The sequence below is a fragment of the Harpia harpyja genome, chromosome 5 (assembly GCF_026419915.1).
Source record: "Harpia harpyja isolate bHarHar1 chromosome 5, bHarHar1 primary haplotype, whole genome shotgun sequence".
In the NCBI taxonomy this organism is placed as follows: domain Eukaryota; kingdom Metazoa; phylum Chordata; class Aves; order Accipitriformes; family Accipitridae; genus Harpia; species Harpia harpyja.
Window position 1 is genome coordinate 3,797,634 of NC_068944.1, and position 23,559 is coordinate 3,821,192.

General features: G+C 42.6%; 1 protein-coding gene across 11 annotated transcripts in view; it reads left to right on the forward strand.

Moving 5' to 3' along the window:
- FHOD3 (formin homology 2 domain containing 3) overlaps window positions 1-23,559 on the forward strand; it is a 391,220-nt gene that overhangs the window by 218,933 nt on the left and 148,728 nt on the right. For all 11 annotated transcript variants that reach the window (XM_052787649.1, XM_052787651.1, XM_052787660.1 and 8 more), the window contains exon 6: window positions 7,927-8,021. In XM_052787649.1, the coding sequence (XP_052643609.1) occupies window positions 7,927-8,021 (95 nt within the window). The remainder of the gene's footprint in view (window positions 1-7,926; window positions 8,022-23,559) is intronic.

Below are 23,559 nucleotides of genomic sequence, written 5' to 3' on the forward strand. Positions count from 1 at the left end.
AAAAGAAATATTGGAAGAGGAGTAATTCTGATGTGCTCCTTTGGCTTTGGTGGGGCTTGTGCACTGCCACAGGTGTTGCGCGGTATGTATAAAACACCAGCTTTTGCTGAAACATTTGAGCTGATTAAAGCTGCCTTGTGCCCTTTGACCTTGCTGCGTGCTGGTTTTTAAAGGAAGGAACACCAGAAGAAAAGGGCGGCCGAAGAAACACGAAAAGGAGAAAATTCCTCTGTAAGAAGTTTCTGTGGTCCCAAATTTGCCATGTGTTGGCCGTCCCTCGGGGAAGGGCTGCATTTCTCGTCGCTTGAGCCTTGGAGACGCTGAGAACCATTGGAAGTAGGCTTTAGGGCGAGGAGACGTGCGTGTGCGTGAGGTTGAAATGGTAACGAGAGCTCTTCTCGTTAAGGAGCCTCAGAATAGGGAGTTACGGAGGCACTGACCATGCAGGTACCTTTCCCTGAAAAAGGGAAGGGGAGGAGAGGGGATCTGCTCCCCCCCCCCCCCCCCCCCCCCCCGCCCCCAAACAACATCACAACCTGCTTTCAAAGTGAATAATTAAGCTTGTAAATGCTCTGCGGTCTCTATGCCTGCTTTATTGCCAAGGTGTTATCAACAACCAGTTTCTGAGGACCAAAAATAGTTGTCTGTGTTCTTTGTGGATGACTTCTGAGTACCTGCAGCACAAATGACTGTAAATGTCATTGATGCTTCAAAACGTTGACACGTTTTCCCAGACTCTTGGTCGCTTGAAGCTCTGCTCTGAGTCCAGAGCTGGCAGCCTGTTCCCCTTCATTTTCATGTAGTAATCAGCAATGAAAGAGCGTTTCTTTGTGAGCGGCCCCTGGGGTTCACCAAAACTAAGGTTATTGTTAAAGACGGACAATTATGTAGAATGGAATAATAATAATAATAACACAGATCTAAAGGTCTCTCCGTTGTGCCAGGAATGTCAGTGTTATAAATCTCCTCCAGTATTTCCTGTGGGATTTTGTGGATGGTGGAAACTATTGCTAGGCTGTGCCATTTAAGAACCCGGTGTTAAGCATGGAGTTTTAGCAGACTGATTAAAATAATAAGTGTCAAAATACACGTGCTGTCTCTTTAGAATCAAAATAATGGCAAAGGCACATTTTTAGATGCCAAGCAAAGAAAGGATTTTTGTTTCTTGGTGAGCTTGACCTTGATTTTTAAATAAGAAGTGCTTTTAAGGGCAAATTACAGCATGCCGCTGTTGTACCCGCTCGGTTATAACCACAGCCAGCAATGTACATTGCAGGACCCGAGCGTGCTGCAGAAAGCTGTATTGATTGCCCAGGAGAACAGAGTGTCCAGCCTTCCTGGTTTCTTTGGCTTTGCCCAGGGGTGACCTCTGGCCGGCAGCTTCCCTTGAGCCTGTAATCCAGGGGAAAATTCTGGTTGTCACTTTTGTCACTCATTTTCAGTATTAAAAAACAGATGAGTTTTATTGTATCTTTGTACATGGAAAAAAAAAATGAACATTAAGTTTGATCTAGAAACCTTTTGTCTCTGCAAGAGATCTGAACTTCAGATAATACTTTAGGTCTGAAACTAGCGTGCATAAGTTTCCAAATCCTTATGAGCTATTGAAGTACTGCATAAGACTAAAAGCTAGACTTTAAATAGTGTCAGCAAGCATGAGAACTTCTGATTTACATTAACAATGTAACACTTTTACATCTGTACAGAACTGTCTTTGCAGTTTGAGTTTATAACATTAGTTCTGTGATGTGGTTTTTTGTGAGAAAGTTCAGTTCCTGGTTAATACAGTTAATACAAGTTCAGTACATGGTTAATGTGGGAGTTCTGAAAATTATTTTCTTAGCGTGTTTCAACTATGGTGCATGTGATAATGGAAAGAACAAATGAACAGAGGGTAAAAAGAAAAGATTAAGAAAAGAGTTGGGATTTAAAGAAACTTTTATAAGAAACAAAATATTCATGCATTTTTGGCCAGGAATAAGATTGTTTTTATCTTCCTAGATGACATTACAGGTATCTTCAACAGGAGTAAAGAAATGGGAATAGGTGTATAAACAGCAGATTTCGCACTGAAGCTAAAACCAACCCATACGAATAGTAACAGAGGAAAAAAACAAAACAAAACCCCAAACCTAAAAATTTAGCTAGTTCTCGCCCTGTGGAATGAGCGTGAGTCATAAGGTTTGGCACAGCACTGCTTTGTAAGATCATTTTCAGAAGCAGTGGAGAGGCCAGGTCATCTATTTTATCTGATGTCACCTCTTAGAAGCAAGGAGCTCTGCTTCAATTTTGTTAGTTTTCAAATAGCTGGATGGTACAAAAGTTGTATTTAATAATGATTTCTCATCAGGAAAAACACTATCCAATATCCTTGGATATTATGGAGACGATAAGCTCTTCCCTGAAGGTGCGTGTGCGAGCACTGTCGGTGGGAATGTGCTACAAGCAGTAGTAGCAGCTCCTGACATCCAGCGTGTTGGGGCTGAGCTGAGCTGGAGATTTTGTGTTCAGGGCAGTCCCGCTGGGTAGCTGAGCTCTTGCCTCTCTCTAGTGAGGAAACATGGAGAAAGAAGTTTGTGAGGTAGGGTTTTTTCCTTCAGGATTATCAACTAGTGCTTTGTGATAGAATACTAGATAACTATTATCTCCCTCCTGGGATCCCTCACTAGAGAGATACTGAAATTTTGTGCCCGATTGGGACGTTTACTTTGATGGAGTATGCCTTTTTGGTGCCCAGGATATAGCGTATGTAAGCTAGTAATCTGTTTTGAAATGGAATGAAGACAATCACACAGACCCTTAATTTCTCATTGATGATGATAAGATTTTAACTAGCAATTAGAAAGATGACTTTTAGCAGCTGGCTCTTCTCCATTAGTTTCATCACAGTTCTGTCTGTCATTCAGGCTTGCCCGTTGTTGTATACAGCATGTCGCATGCACCGTGGCTGCTGGTTATGAAGTGCCTGATGAACTTGGGCCAGAAGCTTCCTCGGGACCTGAAACCTGTGGCAGCAGGGTCTGGTTTTGGCCTGCTTCACCCTGTACTTTTGCTTATTCTGATGAAAACAAATACCATCACAAGATGCATCCTTGCCGTAATTCTTGGCGTGACGAATGGGTTTTTGACTCACAGGAAACTGTAAGAAAATAGTGTTTCTGCTCATTCAGTGCTGTTGTTTTCTCTGAGAGTCTTGTGGTAAAATGAGAAGCAGGTGTGTGAGCAAGAAACAGCTTTGAAACTTTTGATACTCTAGGTGGGAAAAGCAGACTTAAAGTGATTGTATTGGGTTTGTGTGGCAAGGTTTTGGTAGCAGGGGGGTTACAGGGGTGGCTTCTGTGAGAAGCTGCTGGAAGCTTCCCCTGTGTCTGACAGAGCCAATGCCAGCCAGCTCCAAGATGGACCCGCTGCTGGCCAAGGCCGAGCCCATCAGCGACGGTGGTAGTGCCTCTGGGAGAACAGATTTAAGAAGGGGGGGAAATTGTGGCAGGCACAGAAACTGCAGCCAGAGAGAGGAGTGAGAACATGTGAGAGCAACAGCCCTGCAGACCCCCAGGTCAGTGCAGGAGGAGGGGAGGAGATGCTCCAGGCACCAGAGCAGAGATTCCCCTGCAGCCCGTGGGGAAGACCACGGTGAGGCAGGCTGTCCCCCTGCAGCCCAGGGAGCTCCATGGTGGAGCAGATCTCCACCTGCAGCCCGGGGAGAGAGGACCCCACGCCGGAGCAGGGGGATGCCCGAAGGAGGCTGTGATTCTGTGGGAAGCCAGCGCTGGAGCAGGCTCCTGGCAGGACCTGCGGCCCCGTGGAGAGAGGAGCCCACGCTGGAGCAGGTTTGCTGGCAGGGCTGGTGACCCCGCGGGGGACCCACGCTGGAGCGGTCTGTGCCTGAAGGACTGCAGCCCGTGGGAGGGACCCACACTGGAGAATTTTGTGGAGGACTGTCTCCTGTGGGAGGGACCCCACGGTGGAGCAGGGGAAGAGTGTGAGGAGTCCCCCCCTGAGGAGGAAGGAGCGGCAGAGACGACGTGTGATGAACTGACCCCAACCCCCGTTCCCCGTCCCCCTGCACTGCTGGCAGGGAGGAGGTAGAGAAAATCAGGAGTAAAGCTAAGCCCAAGGAAGAAGGGAGGGGTGGGGGGAAGGTATTTTTAAGACTTAGTTTTTATTTCTCATTACCCTACTCTGATTTGATTGGTAATAAGTTAATTTTCCCCAAGTCGAGTCTGTTTTGCCTATGACGGTAATTGGTGAGTGATCTCTCCCCGTCCTTATCTCGACCCACAAGCCTTTCATTCTATTTTCCCTCCCCTGCCCAGCTGAGGAGGGCAGTGATGGAGCGGCTTTGGTGGGCACCTGGCCTCCAGCCAGGGTCAACCTACCACAGTGATGTTCATTGTAATGATGTTTTGTGCTAGAGTTTTTCCCCTTTGGTCCTGTAAATTTTATATAGGAAAGATCCCAGGAGAGTATCAGTGCCAATACTGGCAAGTTTTTAGAGGCTTTCTTAAACCTCTTATTTCACAGAAATCTGTGAAGTTTCTGGCTGGTCTGTCCTTTTCTAGCCTAAGCCTTTCCTAAGAAATCCAGCAATTTTCCACTTGAAAATAGCTATGGGTAAAGTCACACACTACTTTCACATAAGATTAGGGGTTTGACAAGGGTAGTGGGAACAAAGAAATTCCAAATTAAGTCTGCTCCATATTTAAACCCCCCCTCTCCCAGCCCCCTGTTGCACAATAGCAAGCTTTCCTAATGCAAGTAGGTTGTTGATATGCTTCCAAAAAGAATTCCAGTTAGCTGAGAGATGGGATTAAATGGATTAAATAGCCTCCTCATTTTTCAGTGAAAAAAAAAAAAAAAAGGAGTTCAGTCAAAGGCATGTACAAATGCAAACTTTAATGATTTTGGACTAGATTGGCCTTCCAAACAACCTCAGATTGCCTTGCAAATTAGCGTGCCCATTCTTGGCGAGGCCCTGCGTGTCGGTGCTGGGTGTGCGCGCATGCTGACACGCATGTGCGCGGTGGTGGGCGCATGGAGTTTGCGCTGTAGCTGCAGCGGTCATGGGCCGGGAGGTAGGCTATCAGTTGGGTAGAAAAACTGCAAATATAAAACAGCGTAGAGTGCTCAGTGGCCAGTCTGTCTCCATTTAGTGCAAAACTGGTGTGCCCGACTCAGCCAGACCCGAGCCCTGGGAGAGCCCGAGAATTTCCAGCCCACCAGCCTGCTCTTACGGTAGCGGTTTTGGTGGCCTCTTCCATTTTGCTGCTGTGTTGTGTGATTACTAGGTGTTACCTTTTCTTCCTCAGCACCGATACTTGACATGGTATGAAAACCGACATTCTCCTCCTTTTAGGTCTTCTCATGGACTTCTTTTCCTAAGAATTTATAAGGCATCAGCTTTGTACAAAGTAGATACAGATTCTCCCTAACTTACTCTTCCTCATAACGAAAGCTGATTTCTCCTCAACCCTGCATATCATGTCTTGCTTTCATTTTTCTGATCCCTGAAGACAGCAAATAGCAATATGAAGCTCCACGCCAAGGTCTGTCAGCAGCTGATAACTTCATGTGTGGCAGATAATTACCGGAGTCACGACTTGTATGTGGACAGCCTGACTCCATAGCAAAGCTGTCTTCATCTTGGTTGTTTCACGGCGTCCTTTGTAATTCTTTGTCCTGTGAAACTTATTGGCCGCTTGTTCAAGCAGCAGCAGTAGTGTTTTTTTCATTTGTTACTAATTTTTCACCTAAATCCAAAAGACCCATTCTGTTGTTGGAAAGATACAGATACTACCATATACTTAGGGTAGTATTGATAATGAAAACAAAAATAAAAAAGATGGTGGGAGCGGTTGGGGGGGGCAAGATTAATGGTAGCAGATGAAAATTGTCAGGAATCCCTAAAACCTTTTTTGGCCTCTTTTTAAGGTCCACTAATTTGCCTTAACCTACTGCTGTTATGAAGAGTCACATCCAAGAGACTGAAGGCTAATGCATCCCAGATCTCATGCATCCAGTCTAACTGGTCTTAAGTATAAGCAGTGGAATAATTTTGCATTGTGTGCATGTTTTCCCTTTAAAAGCAGACTTCTTGCTGTCTTTGATTTCTATATTAATTTGGAAAGCATGTGCCAAGAGTAAAATTTGTTTCACATTTGTTTCAAATTCAAATTAAATCCCTTCACCCCCAACCAAAGAATTTGCAAGAAAAAAAAAGGGGGGGGGGATTGGTGACCTTATCATGACTGGATCTCATCCTGATAAAGGGCCAAATCTTTTTAGCATTGAAAGGAAGTAAAAGCAAGAATTAAGAACTTTCTCTGATTACCGCTGGGATAGCAGTGTTCTCCTCTTTCCTCTACTTGCAAGGAAATGCTTCAAAGCAGCCATTTATTCAGGCAGCATAATTCTTATCTCTTTTTACTGTCTGGCTTACATCTTTTATTTTACCTTAACACTTGGGCCTGTGTCCCTCCCACCTGACTTTATTCACCTGAGACATGCATCTTTGGAGGGTGGTGAATGATTGCTTCCTGGAGAGAAGGAGCAGAGAGAGATCAGCATACCCCAGCAGCAACGCAGCCTGCTTAAGATATGAGTTATCTCCTTGCCGTAGCCCTCTTGCTCACTTTTTCTCCGTCTTTATTGACCATGTAGGGTGACGTTGCTTCTAGCTTGGTGTTACAGATTAGATAAGGAATATTAAGTACCTAAAGTTAGTACCTCAGGGATTTGTCACTCTAAGTCGACCAACTAGAGCAAAGGAAAAAAGAGGAGACAGTGTAAAAATGAAAGTTAGCTGCTTAGCTATAGAGGTACTTAAGAGCTTGCCTAATATTCATGTCTTTGAAAATCTGCCCTCAAGGAAAATGATGCTGCACTGTGCACAACCTGTGCAAAAGTTAGCAAGCATTTGGAATGTGTTTGGCAGATTAATAACATCGTAAATTTCCTCACCCTGTGGGTTTTTGCCTTTTTTCCCCCATAAAGCGGTGTACTAGGGGCTCGTCAGGTTGTGCGTTAGATAATTGAGTTGTTATGCCAAGAGGCTGTGCTGAAAGGTGTTACATCAGTGATTTCTTTTTCATCCCACTGTGCTTTGATCTCCTGCTATAAAGCAGAAGATCTAACAGTGGAAACTTTTGAAGATGATAGATGAATTTTGCTAATCCACTTTTCATAATCCGTACGAAAAATGTCTGTCCTTATCAGTCAGAAAAGATTTAATAGCTGTTGTCTCTAAAAAGTCTCATATTATCAGGATTGCAAACTATGGAATTACAGTTATGAAATATTTTACTAGCATGTTTTGAAATGTTGTTGTAAATGCTTTAGAATAAATGAATAAAGATGCTTCTTTGTTAACCATGCTTTGTTTGTTGTATTTTCTCACTAAAATGCAAAACTAATTTGCAAGAGAGCACTGTGCAGTAGTGAATATTTGCTGTCCTTATTGGTGTTAATTGCCCTGCTTTAATTTCATGTTATTGGAATTCACTGAAACAGTCAACTTAATCCAAATATACTAATTCCAAACATTATATGGTGCTGAAACAAATGGTAAAAGTCTTGGCTCACAAGATATAAAGCATTGTAGCTGATGGAACCCTTGCAACAGTAAGCAGTGTATAAAATACTGTTTGCAGATGTTGGGGCAATAAAATGTGGCATCTTGTAGGAAGGAGCAAGTGCCTGTGCTTGTCCCTGGCTGAAATTTACACTTATATCATCCAGATGAAGTCAGTAAAGTTACTGCAGTTGCCCAGGACTTCGTCCAGCACAACCTTGCCCAATACATCTTTAGTTAGTTGAGCTCCCCATGTCTCTGAAAAACCCTGGTTATAGAAAATTGCCAGCAATGCTTAGGATTATAAAAAGTATTCACCGGGTCTGATTATATTTTATCTCTTTTCTTTACAATAGCTTTGGGCCAGATAATGCTCTATGTCGATGGCATGAATGGAGTAATAAATCATAATGAAACCATCCAATGGCTGTACACACTTATTGGGTCAAAGGTAAGACACTCTCCCAAATTCTTATTTTATATGTTTTTGGTATTCTTCAAATACGTTTTATTTGTATTACATATGCATTTAGGGTATAAACAGACTGCATGTTAGGTTCTAAATGAGTACATAACACTGCATGGAAACCAGGGCACACTGAGCTGTTATTTTTTTTCTACTGTTATTATACTCTTTTGTGCTGTTGGCACACACTCTGCTCTTAAAAGCAAAGATACCAAAGATGCCCTTGTTACTGTCTGTGCTGGCATTGCAGTTGACCATGGAGAAGATTTTTTTAGTCTTGCAGTTGCAGTTCCCAAGACATTCTTTGGAACCGCTTTTTGGGGTGGTTTTTTTCCCCCTTTCCATTCTGTGAATGCAAATCCTTTTCTACAGTTTCACCATTCTACACTGCTCAACTTTGCAGAGCACTGGGGGAAGACAATTCAGAGTGACTTCCTTCTTTGAACAGAACAGAATATTTCAGTTGGAAGGGACCTAGAAATGATCATCTAGTCCAACTGCCTGACCACTTCAGGCCTGACCAAGTTAAAGCATGTTATTAAGGGCATTGTCCAAATGCCTCTTAAACACTGACAGGCTTGGGGGCATCGACCCCCTTTCTAGGAAGGCTGTTCCAGTGTTTGACCAACCTCTCTGTAAAGAAATGCTTCCTAATGTCACGTCTTCTTGTGCCTGAAGAGCCCTAGAAGACAAAGTCTGGTACTTGCCTGCCGGGTATTCTTTGTTGGTCCCTGCCTACAAGGAGGCAAAAGCTGAATATATGCCGCTTGGGTTGGTCTTCTCCAGTGAAGTAGCGATTTATATAGTGCACAACCCGCTTTTAAGGCCATCTTTGTTGGAAGTTGAAAAGGAAGCAGAACACAGATTCTGCTGGCACGCCGTCCTGAAGGGCTGTAGGGTAGGTAGTAAAACCACAAACACACCATTCTCCACTCTGTTGGCTCTCCAACTTTAGGAAGTTTATTAAGGCCTGCAGGGACTGCTGCTGCTCTTGCCATGTAGACCTGCTTGGGATAGGTTCATGTGATGCAATAGCTGGAACAGCGTATGTTAGCTATTGTTAGCAACTCAAAAGTTGCTGTAATTGGTGGAGTTGAGTCCCTAGTTAGAATTACTAAGAAATTTACAGGAACTTTTCCTCAAGTGGCTGAGTCACGGAAAGTTGCTGTTGGATACATAGAGATGCTGCTGCTCTCCCCCTTTCCCCTGATACCTTTCATAACACCAGGAGAAAAAGAGCTCGGTGTCCCAGGGGCCTTTTTTAACCACTACAGAATTTTTTTCTAAAATGCGCAAACTTCACTGCTGCAGCAGAGTATCAAGTCAAAGAACAGATGCTGCAGTATTGAAAGAACTGATTTATCTTGGGTTGATATATTGGGTACCTATATTGGTAGATACGTAAAAGTAAGATAATTATCGTTATGAAATCTTGAGCTTGCAGGGAGTGCTTTATGATTGGAAGAAGATGAGGAGAAACTTTTCCCCCATGTAAAATGTTTGACTGTTGTCTGAGCTTTACACTGGGCAGTTTGCCCTCTTGAAACAGAGAATGTTAGCCACGGTTGGAAAAGCGGTGCAAGACGAGAGAGAAATGGTTTGCTTGGTATAGATCCTGATTTTCAATGAAACAGCTAAAAGAGGCAAGCAAAAAAGGAAAAAAACTATTGCCGTTTCTGCAATTGTTTTAATTCTCTAATGCACCTAATGGGAGTGGGATGGGGGAGAAACACAACTGTATTGCTACCTTGCAGATTAAATCCTGTCTAGATTTTCTTGACCAGAGTACTTCAGCTCTCAGGTCCGTAAGCTCCTTTCTCCCTCCCCCATTGCCAGCCCAAATGATTATCTCCATGTCCTGGCTCGGTGCCTGCAGCTGAGGAATGCAGGCAATGTGCTTTGAATAGTTTGGTTTCAGGTAGCATCAAAGTTGCTTTTTCATTATCCTTTGACTGTCTTGGAAGAGATCTAAGTCCCTGTCTGTGTGCCAGAAGTTAACCAAAGGTATGGCAGGCTTACTGTCACAGTGTGGTGGAACAGCTGCTTTATGCACTTAAAGGTGGTTTTGACATTCTGTGAAAAATGAACCCCTGGAATTTGCAACGCACCTACGGTCTAATTTGCAGCCCTGCTATGGTGGTGCCTTCTCTGCAGCAAAGGCGGCGAAAAAGACGTTAACACTGCTGAACAAAAAAGGAGTAGTGAAATTGCCAATTAAGTCTTGGGACAAATCCCTCTAATAGGATGCAGGAGGAATACAGTCGTTCAGCTGCCACAGCTGCGACACATGGTTTCTTGCCCTCTCAAAAGCTCTGACCAGGTTTAATATACTCAGCAGTGGAGGCTGTTGAATCTTCTCCACTGATTTTTGGGGTTTTTTTTGGTAAAATTCTAGAATGGTTTTGACCCTTCCCTGTTACTTGCGTAGGGCTGCTCACTTGGAGTAGTGTATTACTGTGTGTGTTTGTCCACCGCAGCACTCGCCTTCAGCAGCGGACCTGAGGGTCTGTCACACTCAGCACTGCATCACCTGTAATTTTGGTATCCAGCTCCCAGATCACTTTATGCACCTAGCAATACTTCTGTACTGGGATAAGGGAAGGGGGTGGGAAATAAAATTTGAAATCAGTGAGAAAGAAGGACTATAAGCAATTTACTGAAAGCCTGTCTAGGTTGTTGCCATTATATTCCTTACTATTGCTAGTTGTGCTGCAGTTTTACCCCTCTGAGCATCAAGCGATGCTTCTATAGATGGATTATCAGAAGTTGCTGGTAACTTTAGCGCTGTTGTCTAAATTTGCTCTGAATAAAGTTACTAGGGAGGTGGTTAAAATTCTAACAGTGTGACTGCACTGGTGCTGCTGCCCTTATGCTGGGTACGATGCACCAGTGGTGTCAGCGTGAGGAACTGAAAAGCAGGAAGAAAGCTAATCTTAGACGACTCGTTTGTTAGTGGGCAGAAAGACCCTTCCTTCAGATCAGCACTAGATTGGAAATTTGAAGTTAGCAGTACCCTTCTTGTGCCATGTTATTTAAAGAGAAGAGCATTATCGGCACATCCCAGACCCTTAGGGCCACTGCCGGTCATTTGCAAGACACATCCAACCGCGTGTGACCACACCAGTGTGTGCCACTGGCCTTCCACGAGCTGGCTGTAGACTGCTTTCCAGTCATCAATGGCTAATATATCCTTGGCATGAAACATTTACAGCATAATCCCAATTTAAGTGTACATAACTACTATTTCATCATTGGTTATATAGGCAGCAATTCATCAGTCTTTCCCTGTTTAACAAAGCATTCAAGTATGTACTTAATTATAGGTGTATGGTTACATGCTGTTGGCTTCCAGAGAACTTTAATACATAACTGAGGTCAGCAGCGTACTGCTTTAGGAGTGCAAAAGAGGGCTATAGCAGGGCCAAGGCTCTGACCATCTTATATAAGCTAGAAGTTATGTAAATAGGAAATATGTGTGTCAACGTTTTCTTTTAGCATTCGTTGGTAGCATGGAAAATTCATGCAAGATAGTTTGCTTTTTAAAAGACAAAACGCGGAGTCAATGACTGTTAGTTAACAGTGCTTTCAGAATTGCTTAAGTTTTACTTTTTTTTTTTTTTTTTTTAAGTGAGTAAACTAACCTCTCAGGGATGTTGCCTTAACTGACCACGTGCCGTAACGTGTTTCAACCTCACAGCATCTGGGAGATGATATTTCACTGCTTTCTCGGTGTTTCTGCCAGCTATACGTTGCGGCTGCTGAAGTTGGAATAAAGTTTTTTGCATTATATTGCAAGTTATATTTAGCCTGGTTGTAAAGGGACCCGAGGCATTTGTTCATGCTGGCAGCTGGCACCCCAGAGCCCTGTGGAGCTCGATGGTGGATCACCTGCAGGTAGATTCTTGGTTTGATGGTGACGGCAAGGGCTCTTGGAAAATGTCTCTTACCCAAAACAAGGGACACCGGGTTAAAGATACATATGCACTGAGCCAGATTAAGTCCTTATCATTATTTTTCATCTGTTAGCGTGTATGAGGTAATATATATATTATCTTTCATATGCATTGGTATTCCCTCTGACCTAGTAATAGAAAGTGTACAATACTCTGTCACTGCCTTACCCTCTCCAGGACTAGCTACTGAGTGTTTACAAAAAATACATTTCTGAACCAAACATCTTGGAAAAACCCCAGGGGTTTATATTGTCCACTAGAGAAGCAAACATTCCTTTGCATCACAAACCCACAGGCTTTTGCCACTCCACCTCAATCTTTGAATGCATCTCTAAGGCATTAAGTGGTCCAAAACCTGAGTCTGGTTTCACCTTTTCTTTCCCCCCATTTCTGACTGCTACTGATAATGAGTATTTTTTCCCATTTGATGATCCAGGCTGTTCTGATTTGCCCCAGGGGAGCTAAAGCCCCTTTTTGGCATTGTTTTCAGTGGAAAGTAATCCATTTTCAAAGTGGTGCTGGGTAACCTCAGAAGACAGGGTGGAATGCTGGGCCCAGGCTGATACAACGAGGTTGATTAAAGATTCCTATCTCACATCTTGTTTTAATTTTTTTTTTTTTCTGCTTTGTTTCTGTCTGGGACCTAGATTGCAAGGTTAAATACGAACTTTAACTAGAAAGTTGTTCCCTGTGCCTTGTGTGAATCTTTTGCTTCCCTTGGTATTGAAGTAATGGCTTTTTGAATGTTTTAAAATGGAAGTCAATCCAAAAGAATTACAAAAAACCTATGTCAAACAAAAGGGAAAAAACAACATTCAAACAGCATGTAGTTGTAGTGGGTGAATTTGTTGATTTCAAAAGGAAAGTAGTCTAGTAGGGCTGCTTTTCCTGCATGGTGCTAGTGACATGTTAAAACAAGCACATGGTTAGTAAGTCATTTCATGAGAATTTTGAGAGAAATAGTCACAAAAAGCACTAAAAATGCTTTTACAGGTGAATCATTTAAGGTATATAGAAGTAAATAGTCAGTTTAAGCACTTGGTTAAATCAGTCTCCATTTCAGAAGTCACTTATGCATGTGCTCAGCTGAAGTCATAAGCAGAGCAGAGAATACCATATAACTTGCATTTGTGCTTTTCTTTTCCTCGGGAAATTTCTTGCCAAATCTTATGCAAATGGATGTTAAAGTGGGTCTACATATACATACCAAAAACTGGTTTGTCGTCATGGAGAGAGTTACAGATGTAAGGGGCTTAACAGATATGAATAGGACTGAAATAGTAGCATCAGTAGTACTAAAGCACAAAGCATGTTGAGCTAAATCACCACCAAAACTGGGTGGTATACTGTCTTGTTGAGGGTCTTGGAAATACAATGTATTTAATCTCATTAATTTTTTTGGCCATGTATTTTGAAAATCATTGTGTGTATGGATGACCTATTCTGAGTTAACATTGCCTGGATGATGAGAATGAGTATACGTAGGAATATGCCTGATCTTTGTGAGCAGGAGGTTGTCCTGTAGAACTGTCCTGCGCTTTATTCTTAACAAGTTTGGAAGGTGATCTAGAAACGGTGGCCAGCTAAAAGAATGAAGCATCCAGGAAAAATTACACAGCTTGGGGACCTACTGTGATTAATTTCACATGTTGTCTTCTTCCCAGTCGGCTGCCTTGATGGTTAAGAAACTCTCTTGCAGCCTCTGACAAATGAGACCCCACACAGAGCTAGCGCACAAGCTATGTAGAGTGCGTTGTCTCTCTCACCTCCAGCCACAACTCTGATAAGCCTGTGGTTTTGTTCTGTTTTCAGGTCTAGCCCAGGTAGAAACGTCAGTTAGGTGTCAGTCTTACAAGCTCCTTTGCTTACTGGAAGGGTTCCGAGCAAAGCTGAGATCTCCCCTCGAGCCCTAAAATCAGTGCGGTCTCTCCCGTGGGGCTGCCCTGTGCGCTCGAGACTGTGAGCTGTGGTGAACAGGTACAACTGCTTTGAGTTCAGTGAAACTCTGAAGATTCATGTCAGCTTAGCAGCTGGCTTTTAAATTTAATCCGCTGTGCATTTGGCCATTGAACTATTGTTAGGAAAATTGTCGTGTGAGGGAGAAACAAAATCCTGGATTTATAGGAATTTTCCTACTTCCTGCCTCTCAAGGGCTTGAGCCAACCCTCGCCCGGGTTGGCAGAGAGCTTCCCTCCTCTTTCACTCAGAAACTGTAACGGCGCTGTTGCATGAAGGGAGTTTATTTTGAATTGTGTTTAACTAGTGCTTTGAAGATAAGGATCAGGATGTTGCAGTAAACTTGGAATAGGATACGCCAGCCGGTGCAGGCTGTGTTATGCGCTCGCTTTGGTCTGTCCAACTCAGCAGACGGACTGCTACGAGTACTGCTCTTCTTTACTAACTGTATTTGTAGGTGGGTTTAAAAGTCATTCCATCAAACATGCGAGTTTGCAGTAGTCCAGTCCTGCAGCGATAACTATTCCTGTAGCTCCGTCTGTTGCATTTGCTTCTGAGTATTTTGAAGGGCTAAATACCCATTTTTCTGTGTTAAAAATGAACTCTTGTAGAATAAGGCGATACTAGCAGACACAAAATTCCCCCACATCATATCAGAGGTCTGATTTCAACTCGTTTGAAGTGGAGAATGAGAAAATGTAATGATTAACTGCCAACAATGTGGCAAATGTTCAGGCCCAACTTTTCACTCGGTCTCATCTGTTGAAATCTGTATGAGAGTATGTCCTGTTAGCGATGAGTGAAATACGTCCAAATATTTCCAGAAAATACCGTGTATCTTTGCAGATGTACAAATTTCTTGTTGCAAAGGACAGGCATGAAGAAAGAAAAAAGCAAGCGCGATACTAGAATTAGGGGGGGAAACTGAAAACCAACCTAAAAGTCGGTGCTAGCTTTTAGAATTACCTTGGTCTCTCTCACTACAGTAGTTCAGTGTCACAGATCTGTTACCATTCACATTTCTGAGCAAATTACTGTGCCTCAGGCCCTAGCTATTAGTATTTTCTATTAGCTGCTAGTGTTTTCTAACAGGCATTATGTCCAGCATTCCTGTGAAAGGAGAAGAGTGCAGTTGGAAAGTTTGTCTGTATTGAGGGATGAGACTAAAGAAAATGGAGCCTACTTTTTCCAGCATGCTTGAAGCTGCTGGTGTGAGAGGTCTTTGACTATAAAATCAATTGCCTGAACAAGAAAAAGAGAAATTTTTCAACCATAAGTTGTCAGGTGGAAAAGAGCGAAGAAATATGAAAGAGTTGCTCCAAGGGTAAAAAGCAGCTGGTTATAATCCAAGCTTATAGTACACACCTGAGATTTTTATGCATATCTAAACACAGAAATCAACTTGGCCAATATAAACCGCATTGCGGTCATTATGCCAAACCTTTTGGGATAGCTAAGTTATCATTTTGCAGGGCAGAAATATCATTAGTTCTAAGTCAGGAGTTTAGTAAGCTGCATTTTAAGGAGTGTTTTTAAATTAAAATAAGCAGTTATGTCTGAACCTTTTCTGGAAGTACTGTTTCATGAACTCAGGTGCATAATGCTTCAGCTTGCAGGGTTGCCTGTTTTCTGGTCTCTGTTGCTCTTAGGTGATGCAGGGATGTATCTTTTCTGGCAGGGGCTATGGTGCTTGGTAGAGGGAATGTGGGCTATTAGAAAGTTTTGAAGAAGAGCAGGGAAAGCTTTTCTGGTGCATAGTCAGTTACTGAAAGGCCACCAAACTCAAATTGGTGACCTTTAGCAAAGGTCAAGTGATGTAGTTTTTTAATCTATTTAATAGTTAAAATAGGTGTATACAAAAAGTCCAGGTAATGCTTCACAGTAAAGTACTTCCTCTGAATTTCCTCGTGTTTTTTTTTTATCATAATCATTTCCCTTTGGTCTGCTCCACTCGCTCATGTTGAAGTCCAATTATATGATGTTTTTAGCACTGCTGCAGAACTAGGATGCAGACTGCACAGGTAAGCGCCTCTTCATGCAGGCACCCACATGTGGCCTTAAGTTTAGGCATCCTGGTGGGAAGCCATTTGGCAATCCTTCCTTGCTCCCCTGAGCCCTCTTCTCCAAGGTGGATATTTTGTGCTGCCAAACTTGACAGCTTCTGGCATTGGAAGAAGATTTTGGAAGTCATTTTCAGTCTGATACGACCGCGTGCGTTATCAGATATGGCTGTATGTTAAACTAGCTGTTGTGCCAGTCTGTTGGTTGACTGATTCTGGTTTATATACTTGCACTCATCAGTAAATGGGTATCAAAAATCAAAGTCGTAGGCTCATGTCAGTAGCAGATATCGTTTGTACTCTGTCCTTGTATCCCCATTACAGCAAGCCACTGGGCAAGTCCCTCCAGGTGCCATCAGCAGTACTTTTATGCAACGAGGCCTTGAATCATGGGGACTGGGGCCCATGTGTGTGCCATGTGTGGTATATGAAATAAATCAGTACGAAAAATAAGAAAATGCACCATAGTGAACGGGTATGTTTCCAGAAAGTGCAAGTACCAGTACCTCACCTGTACTTACTGCCAAATTGTTATATTGTTCCTCTTCCCTCTGCACGATGAGACCAATATAAGAAACAAACCTGGCAACCAGTTCTCCTGAGTCTTAATTAAGTGTCCTGAGTTTTAGACAGAGCTTTTGGTGGTTGTGCCAGCAGAAAGCACGGGGGGAAGGGGCTGCGCTGAGGTGACTCCTGCAATTCTGTAGGAAGAAAGGAGGTGGTCAACCTTTTGCATTCTTCAGTGTGTATTAATGTTCTGGGGTTTTGTGACTGTTGAAGGGCATTATGGTTAATTTTTACTTATTCCCACAGATCTGAAGAATGTAGGTAGTCTTTCCTTATCTTAACAGAGCTTTGGGCTTACCTTACATATTTATTGCAATACCCTACGATATTCATTCTGTGACAAGCATAGTTTAATTAATTCATAGGATGCGGGTAGGATGCTTTTGTTGATCACTTCATTTTTCTCACTGTTTATAGTAAACTTTTGGAGACTCAAACTTTGTTACTAAGTTGCTGCTTCCTCTCACCTCTATTTTGATGTTTATTGAGTTGTTATTAAAGATTTTTGAGAACAACTGCGCTGTTGAAGTGGATCCTTTTTACAGGATTTTGCAGAAATGCAAGTACAGTTTGTGAGGAAACAGCAGCAGAAATTCCACACAAAGTCTGTACAAATTTTTGGCTGTGCAAGCATCTCATACTCCTCTAAAAGCATGGATTGAATCCGCTGTGTACTCTATGTCTGCTGATGTGAGGCATATAGGATCCATCTTTTTCAGCAGAGCTGTGCTGCTTAATCTTCTCTCTCAATTTTTTTCTGAATGTCCTATCTTTTTGGAAACTCCTTGAGACAGAAACTGAATTAGTCAATACTGCATTGCCTTTATTTTTCTTCTTAAATGTGTCTTAATTTTCTTCCTAAATTAGTCTCTGTCCTGATTGCCATATATATAGTGCAGTAGTGGAATTCTGCCTGCAGGAAAGAAGGTGGTATCCAGCATTTTTCGCAGCGTCATGTAAACCAGATCCGAGACAGTTCAGCCAACACAGCAGTTAATATACCAGTGTTTTGCTTGTAGCTTAGCCTGGAAGAATGGCCCAGCTAGAGAGGGAGTCCATACATTGGGAGACCCAGGCTGAATCCAGCTTCCAGGCACATTCTTGAACCAGTTTCAAAATCCCTTTGTGCCCTGGTCCCTCATCTGGAAAATTGGTATTTGGATTTTAGAGCCCTGGGGGAAGAACATGAGGGAGTGGAAGGACAGATTATATGTGTTGAACACAGATACATAGGTGAAAGTTGAACCTAATACTAATTGTTACCATATCTGTCCTTCTGGCATCACTCAAAAATGCTTGTCATTCCTTTATTTAGATATAGTTGTTCTTTAAAGCAACAGCTACTAGCTGAAGGTACTTGGATAACAGTGAAAAATGATGGTTTTACATTCAGCACGTAGTGCACCCCCCGGCACGTCTGAGTTGCAACCAGCTGAGGTCCCTCACCAGGTTTTCGCCCGAGGACTCATCGTGGTTACCTCATAGATTTTATGTTGGTCTCCTCAGTTACAGGATTAGTCTTTAGGAAGGAAGATGTCTGGTAAAATGTGTGGACTTCAATTACTTTTCATAAGATGAAGATCAAAAGAAAGGTTCTCTGCTATGTTGTCTGTCTTTTTTTTTTTTTTTTTTTTCTCCACAGTCCTCTAGTAGTACTTTATACCATGTAAAGTCTTTTCAGAATAATTTCCAGCATGCCAGCAGGTTCTCTAGCTGGCTCCCATGATACGCTGAAATGAGTCTCATCTGGACGTGCTGTGTACTCTCTTTCCGTATTCTGATCCTCTTTGATCACAGCAATCGAACAAGGAGTTCAGATGCTTCCTGGTTTGCCCCCTCTATCTCTCTACTATTTTCCTTTTTGAAACCACATTAATGAAAAACAAGGCTGTGGTGTTCAATATAAAAAATACGGTTAATACCTCAACCAGCATGGAATTTTTATAGATTGCTCCCTTTTATTTTTTAATTTCCTCCTCTTATTAAAAGACACAGAACTGTAGCAGATGTATGCTTTGTCTTTTTCGTTTCCAGCAGCGTGTAGCTACTTCCTTCTTTAGTCTACTAATAAAGTTAAAGCATCCCCTCAGAAGCCTTTTTTTTCTCCGCTGCACTTTAAATTTCACTGTGTGGTTGTCGAAGCATATTATTGTTATGATTTTGGAGGGAAATGCAACACTTTGCTAATTCACAGTTTGAATGCTTCCCCACTCGAGCTTTGTATATGACAGCCTTTCTTGCACAATGTAAATGGAAAGAGTAAAATGGGATAAGAGACCCCCGCAGGTATTACTGTATGGAATTGCCTCCAAATTGTTAATCCTGTGTGGGTTGAATTTCTGTTCACCCCATTTTCCTTTAAATAGAGAGAACAGAATTCCACTTCTTCATATTTTTTTCTCCTTGTGTCACTACCACTCTCCGTGGTTTGCAGTACTCTGTGCTCAGGTCGCTGCTTCTTTTTGTCTTCCTTATTGCAGTCTAGCTTCCCCATATATGTGCTCTCCTCATATTTGGTGTCCATTGGGCCACTCTTCCATGCACAGGGGAACTGTAGGACCCCCTGTAGTAAGGATTCTGCATGGCTGTAAGGGGAAAGACGTGATAGACCACCTGAAGATAGGTTTGCTTCCAGATCCGCACTGCTTGGTGATTTGCTCAGGTGGACATCCGTACTAGCTGTGGATCGGATAGTGAGATTTGTGCCAAACTTGCTTGGAATCGTGATATACTTCAACTTTTGTCGCTGACCTGCACGATGTCCCTTCTCGTTTCCTTGTCATCCCCTTCTGATGCAGGGACGCAATGTGAATGCCCAAGTTTGGTTTCTGACAGTGGAAGATCTACATTCAGAGCAGAGCATCAGACAGAAAATGTCACTTCACTAAGTAGAAATTGAAGCATATGTCAAAGAGGATAGCCTTGCCATTTACTACGGTGGGTTCTGTATAGGAACAGCAGTGCTCAGAGGGTGTCCCAAGGCGTTGGGCCGTGGGACGGGATCTGAAAACTGAGTGCAAGATTTTCCTGATGTCATCACCTGATAGAGTAATACTGCCATTACTCATCTAGAGGGTTGTTTTGTTTTTCTTCCCTTTTGCTCAGAAGGGTGGGTTAGGATTATTCGTCATCTTTGGCTAAACAGACACAAAGTTATGTGGAACAGATGGACATCACCAGACTGCTTTTACCTCTAGGTCATTAGCACATATTTTGACAGGTCTGAATAGTTCAATCGCAGTCTGCACTGGTTACGATACTATGGATGTTTAAGCACGATAGCATCCTGCCATTTCAGTTATTCTTTAGTTCCAGAACAAGAATGAAGCCTAAAAAAGCATCCTTCCTATTTCCTCCCCTTTCAGAGGGTTGCCTTCTAAAGTTTTTTCAGTAGGTTACCTTTCCTCATGGAACTGAGTTGTAGTTTGAGAGGAAAAAGGGAGATATTTCACTTGTCGGAGCTTCAGGAGGTTTTAGACTTACCCTTTCCTTTGAAACCATGCTATTAATTTGTGTGTCTGATTTAATTTTAAATCCTGCTTTGTCAGTAAAATAGTTTGCTTAAATGTCCTGTATCTTTAGAACGAAAGGAAAAAGCAGATCTGGAAATTTTTAGAGTAGATATTAATACCTCCTGCCTCCATCTGAGGTTCCTGCTTTCCTGCATGAGTATGGATGCATGCAGATGAACTGACACACACGCGTTTTCCCTGACTGCTCTGGAGAAGCACCATCATCAGTGGTGGCCACCCCGTGCCTGCAGCAAGTAAAGAAGAAAGGAGACCAGACAGGACACATCTTGTACGACCAAGATGCAGAAAACACTGCAGCTGTTCTCATGTAGAAGGAAAAAAAGAAATGTGAGAGGAGCAAAAAAGCAAGCTGCCTTTTCTGCCTTAGAAAAGCCATCCCACAGCACCACCTAGCAGACACAGATGGATATGAAGAAACAGACTGAGGACAAGGCTGGAGCAAAATGCTACTGGGAGAAAATGATGTTGAGCAGGACTGTGTGCTTTAAAACAGCTGTTCCACCTAATACCTTGCACAGCTCAATGATAGGACCGGAGTTGTGCTGTCCTTCCCTCGGGCAGCTGTTACCCTTTAGTATCGGATATTTGTAGCCTGATGCAGCTAATTAAACTCTCTGCATATCTGATGAAATACATCTTCAGTTTTTGGGGGGGAGGTTTGTACTCTGGAGTTGTGCTCTTTGGGCCCATGTATTTGTTAACACACCTAGCTTAATCGGAGCGATGGCATTAATTGTCTTGCAATTTAGTCCAAGGTGCCGGCGGGAAATTGCCCAGCAGCCTGCTGAGGAATTCTGCCAGAGCAGGAATTTTGAAGAGCCCGGCGAGCACAGCCTGGTCCCACCCCTGCGGCTGGGGAAGACGTGTTAGAAAATAGTTAAGCTGCAGCTGCTGGCTGCTTCCATTTTTAAAAGTAGTTGTTTGACATGTTTGCTTTTCTAGGGGGACCAGAATACGAGCTTGCTTTTAGGCTGCGAGTGTCAAGTATTTATCTGTGAAACTGTAGCAGCCTATTGCCTTTACTTTCTTACTTGATTAATCTTGTTTGTCTCCGTACCTTAAATTGCCTTTTAGCCTTCACCCTGCCATCCTAAATAGGTGGATATGAAAGGCTCTGGCAATACCCATTTGTGGGAGGCTGTCTAGGAGCTCAGAGGAAATATTCAGGGCTGCAGTTAAAGAGGTGATTTCAGAGCACAAGTTGTAGTTGGTTATGCTGCACTAGAGCAGCACTGGTCCTCCTATGAATTGTACTGTGGATATATGGGTTAGAAAAAACATGAGTCAGTAATAGGAAGGAGTAGTAGGACTTACGCTTGCAAAGACTTTTAGTTTGGCATTATGCGTGTAGGCAGATCTGCTTTACTACTCAGAGGCAGTACAGAGATATCTCTGGCAGCAAGACTGAAACCCGGTCCCTTCCAGGTTCTGAGATCTTATTTTCCTGGTTGAAGCAGGCGACTGGCTATCAAGACTCTTAACTGACTCTTAATTTGCTCTGTAGCATTTGGAAAACTAGTATTATTGTTGTTGTTGCTATTGTTATTGTTGTTGTTGTTGTTATTCAGAGCCAAGAACTATACAACTAAATCCATATGTGGACACCTAAAATATTCTTTCAGATATTGTGAGACATTTTACTTTTATGAAAGGAAATGTGCCTATGCGGTACCTTGGAAAATTAAAAAAAAAAACCCAACTTTTTTTCTGGTATTTCCATGATCACTGTGCTAATATCTTTCATGCCCTTCACACAGTTGCTTTGTGATACTTCTCATGGCTTTTATGGAACTGTTTAGATGTTTAAGTAAATGTTCCTTGTCAAGTGCTGTGAGAGCCTACAATGAAACATTTTCTAAAAGCAGGCAAAGTAACACCAAAAGTAAGTGTTCAGTGTGATCTTAGTGCTCTCAGTAAAGTCACCTCTTCAAAAATTGTACTTGACTGAGTTGAGAGGGTCAAATCTCAATTACATTTGCTTTTGGGTAAATCCATAGGAACCATTCCCGTCAGACATTACACAGCTACCGCAGTGCATTTCAGTTGAGCTTTCTGGGATACAAAGGATCATGTTCTGCAGAAGTTTATTTTACTGCTTTTGTGAACTGCTGCCCCTCGTTAGGGCATCACTGTATTTACTGATTTTGCCTGCAGTTACTCTTGACTGCAGAAGAAAGTGGAAGTAATCTGTTGTGGTTACTTCAGGAAAAAGAAAGGCTTGGGTTTTTTTTCTTCTCTTCTCTCTCCCTCTTTCCGTCTGTACTGCTCCCAAAGAACTGAAACGACAGCCCAGAATTGATCTACGATGCAAGTCAAATCACTGCTGATTATGGTCTCATGCTTCTGTGGGTTCAGCTCTTTGAATGACCGTGGCAATTACTTGGCTAAAAACTATACAAGTCCCAGATGTTGAATAATTCTCAAATACTACATCTCAAATATGTTTCATTCTGACAGTAACGAAACTGAAACGCGTGTTAAATAATGCCCTAATAAAGGCACATCTGACTGTGCAGCGGCTTGGTCAAATGCGTTTAGTCCTCAGGTTCAGAGTAGGGCTCCGAGAAGGGTCAAATGAAGAGAAATCTGGACTCTGCTGCTCTGCTAGCTGCTCCTCTGCCCTGGTCACCAGTGCTGCAAACCTACCTGTAGCTTGGTAGCTACAGCTTCCTAGGAATATACATGCATATATTTGATTTCCGTTATCTTATTACGTTGCTGTTTGGTATTTTTAGACTTGTGGCAAGAACGGTCACATTGCAGGTGAGTTTGGCGGATGATCTGTGGTACTTCTGGGGCTCTGTTATCTCACCTGGGAGATAAGGAACCTAGTTCAGGCTCATCCAGATTTCCAGGACAGTAGGCTGTAGGGAGACTTTTACACACAGGTGAGTTCAGAAGTCCTGCTGGACCTGTCAGTTTTGAAAATGAGTTTCGAAGCCTTGAATACTTGTCATAGCCATGTTCTGAGTCTGAGGTGTAGAAAATATGTTTCTAACCCTTTCAGTCTGCTGTCAAACGAGACTGAAACTAAGGATTGCTATCGCTGTGGTACTGCTGAGGAACTGAAACACAGATTCTGTGAGTCATAGGAGGTTCATTAGCAAGCCATTCAGTATTCTCTTAAGTGCTTGGCAAAATTAAGTCACTTAAGCTACAATATCACAGATGTCTACTGTAATCCCAGACCACACCTGGTGTGCAGAGAACTACTAGAATCTCATTGCGTAAAAGGTCTTATCTTCAGGTGATTTGTGAACTGAAAAGTACATTTTGGGTGTCTGTATGGGCATCTGAATCTTAACATATGTAGGACTGCTTTGTTATACCAAAATCAGGTAATCACTGTGATCTGGTGAAAATAACAAGTGCTATAGATCTTTTTGCACCCTCATGTCCCTTTCAGTATATGTGTGTTTGGGTGGTGGTATGGGTGTGTGTGAGAGACAGAAAA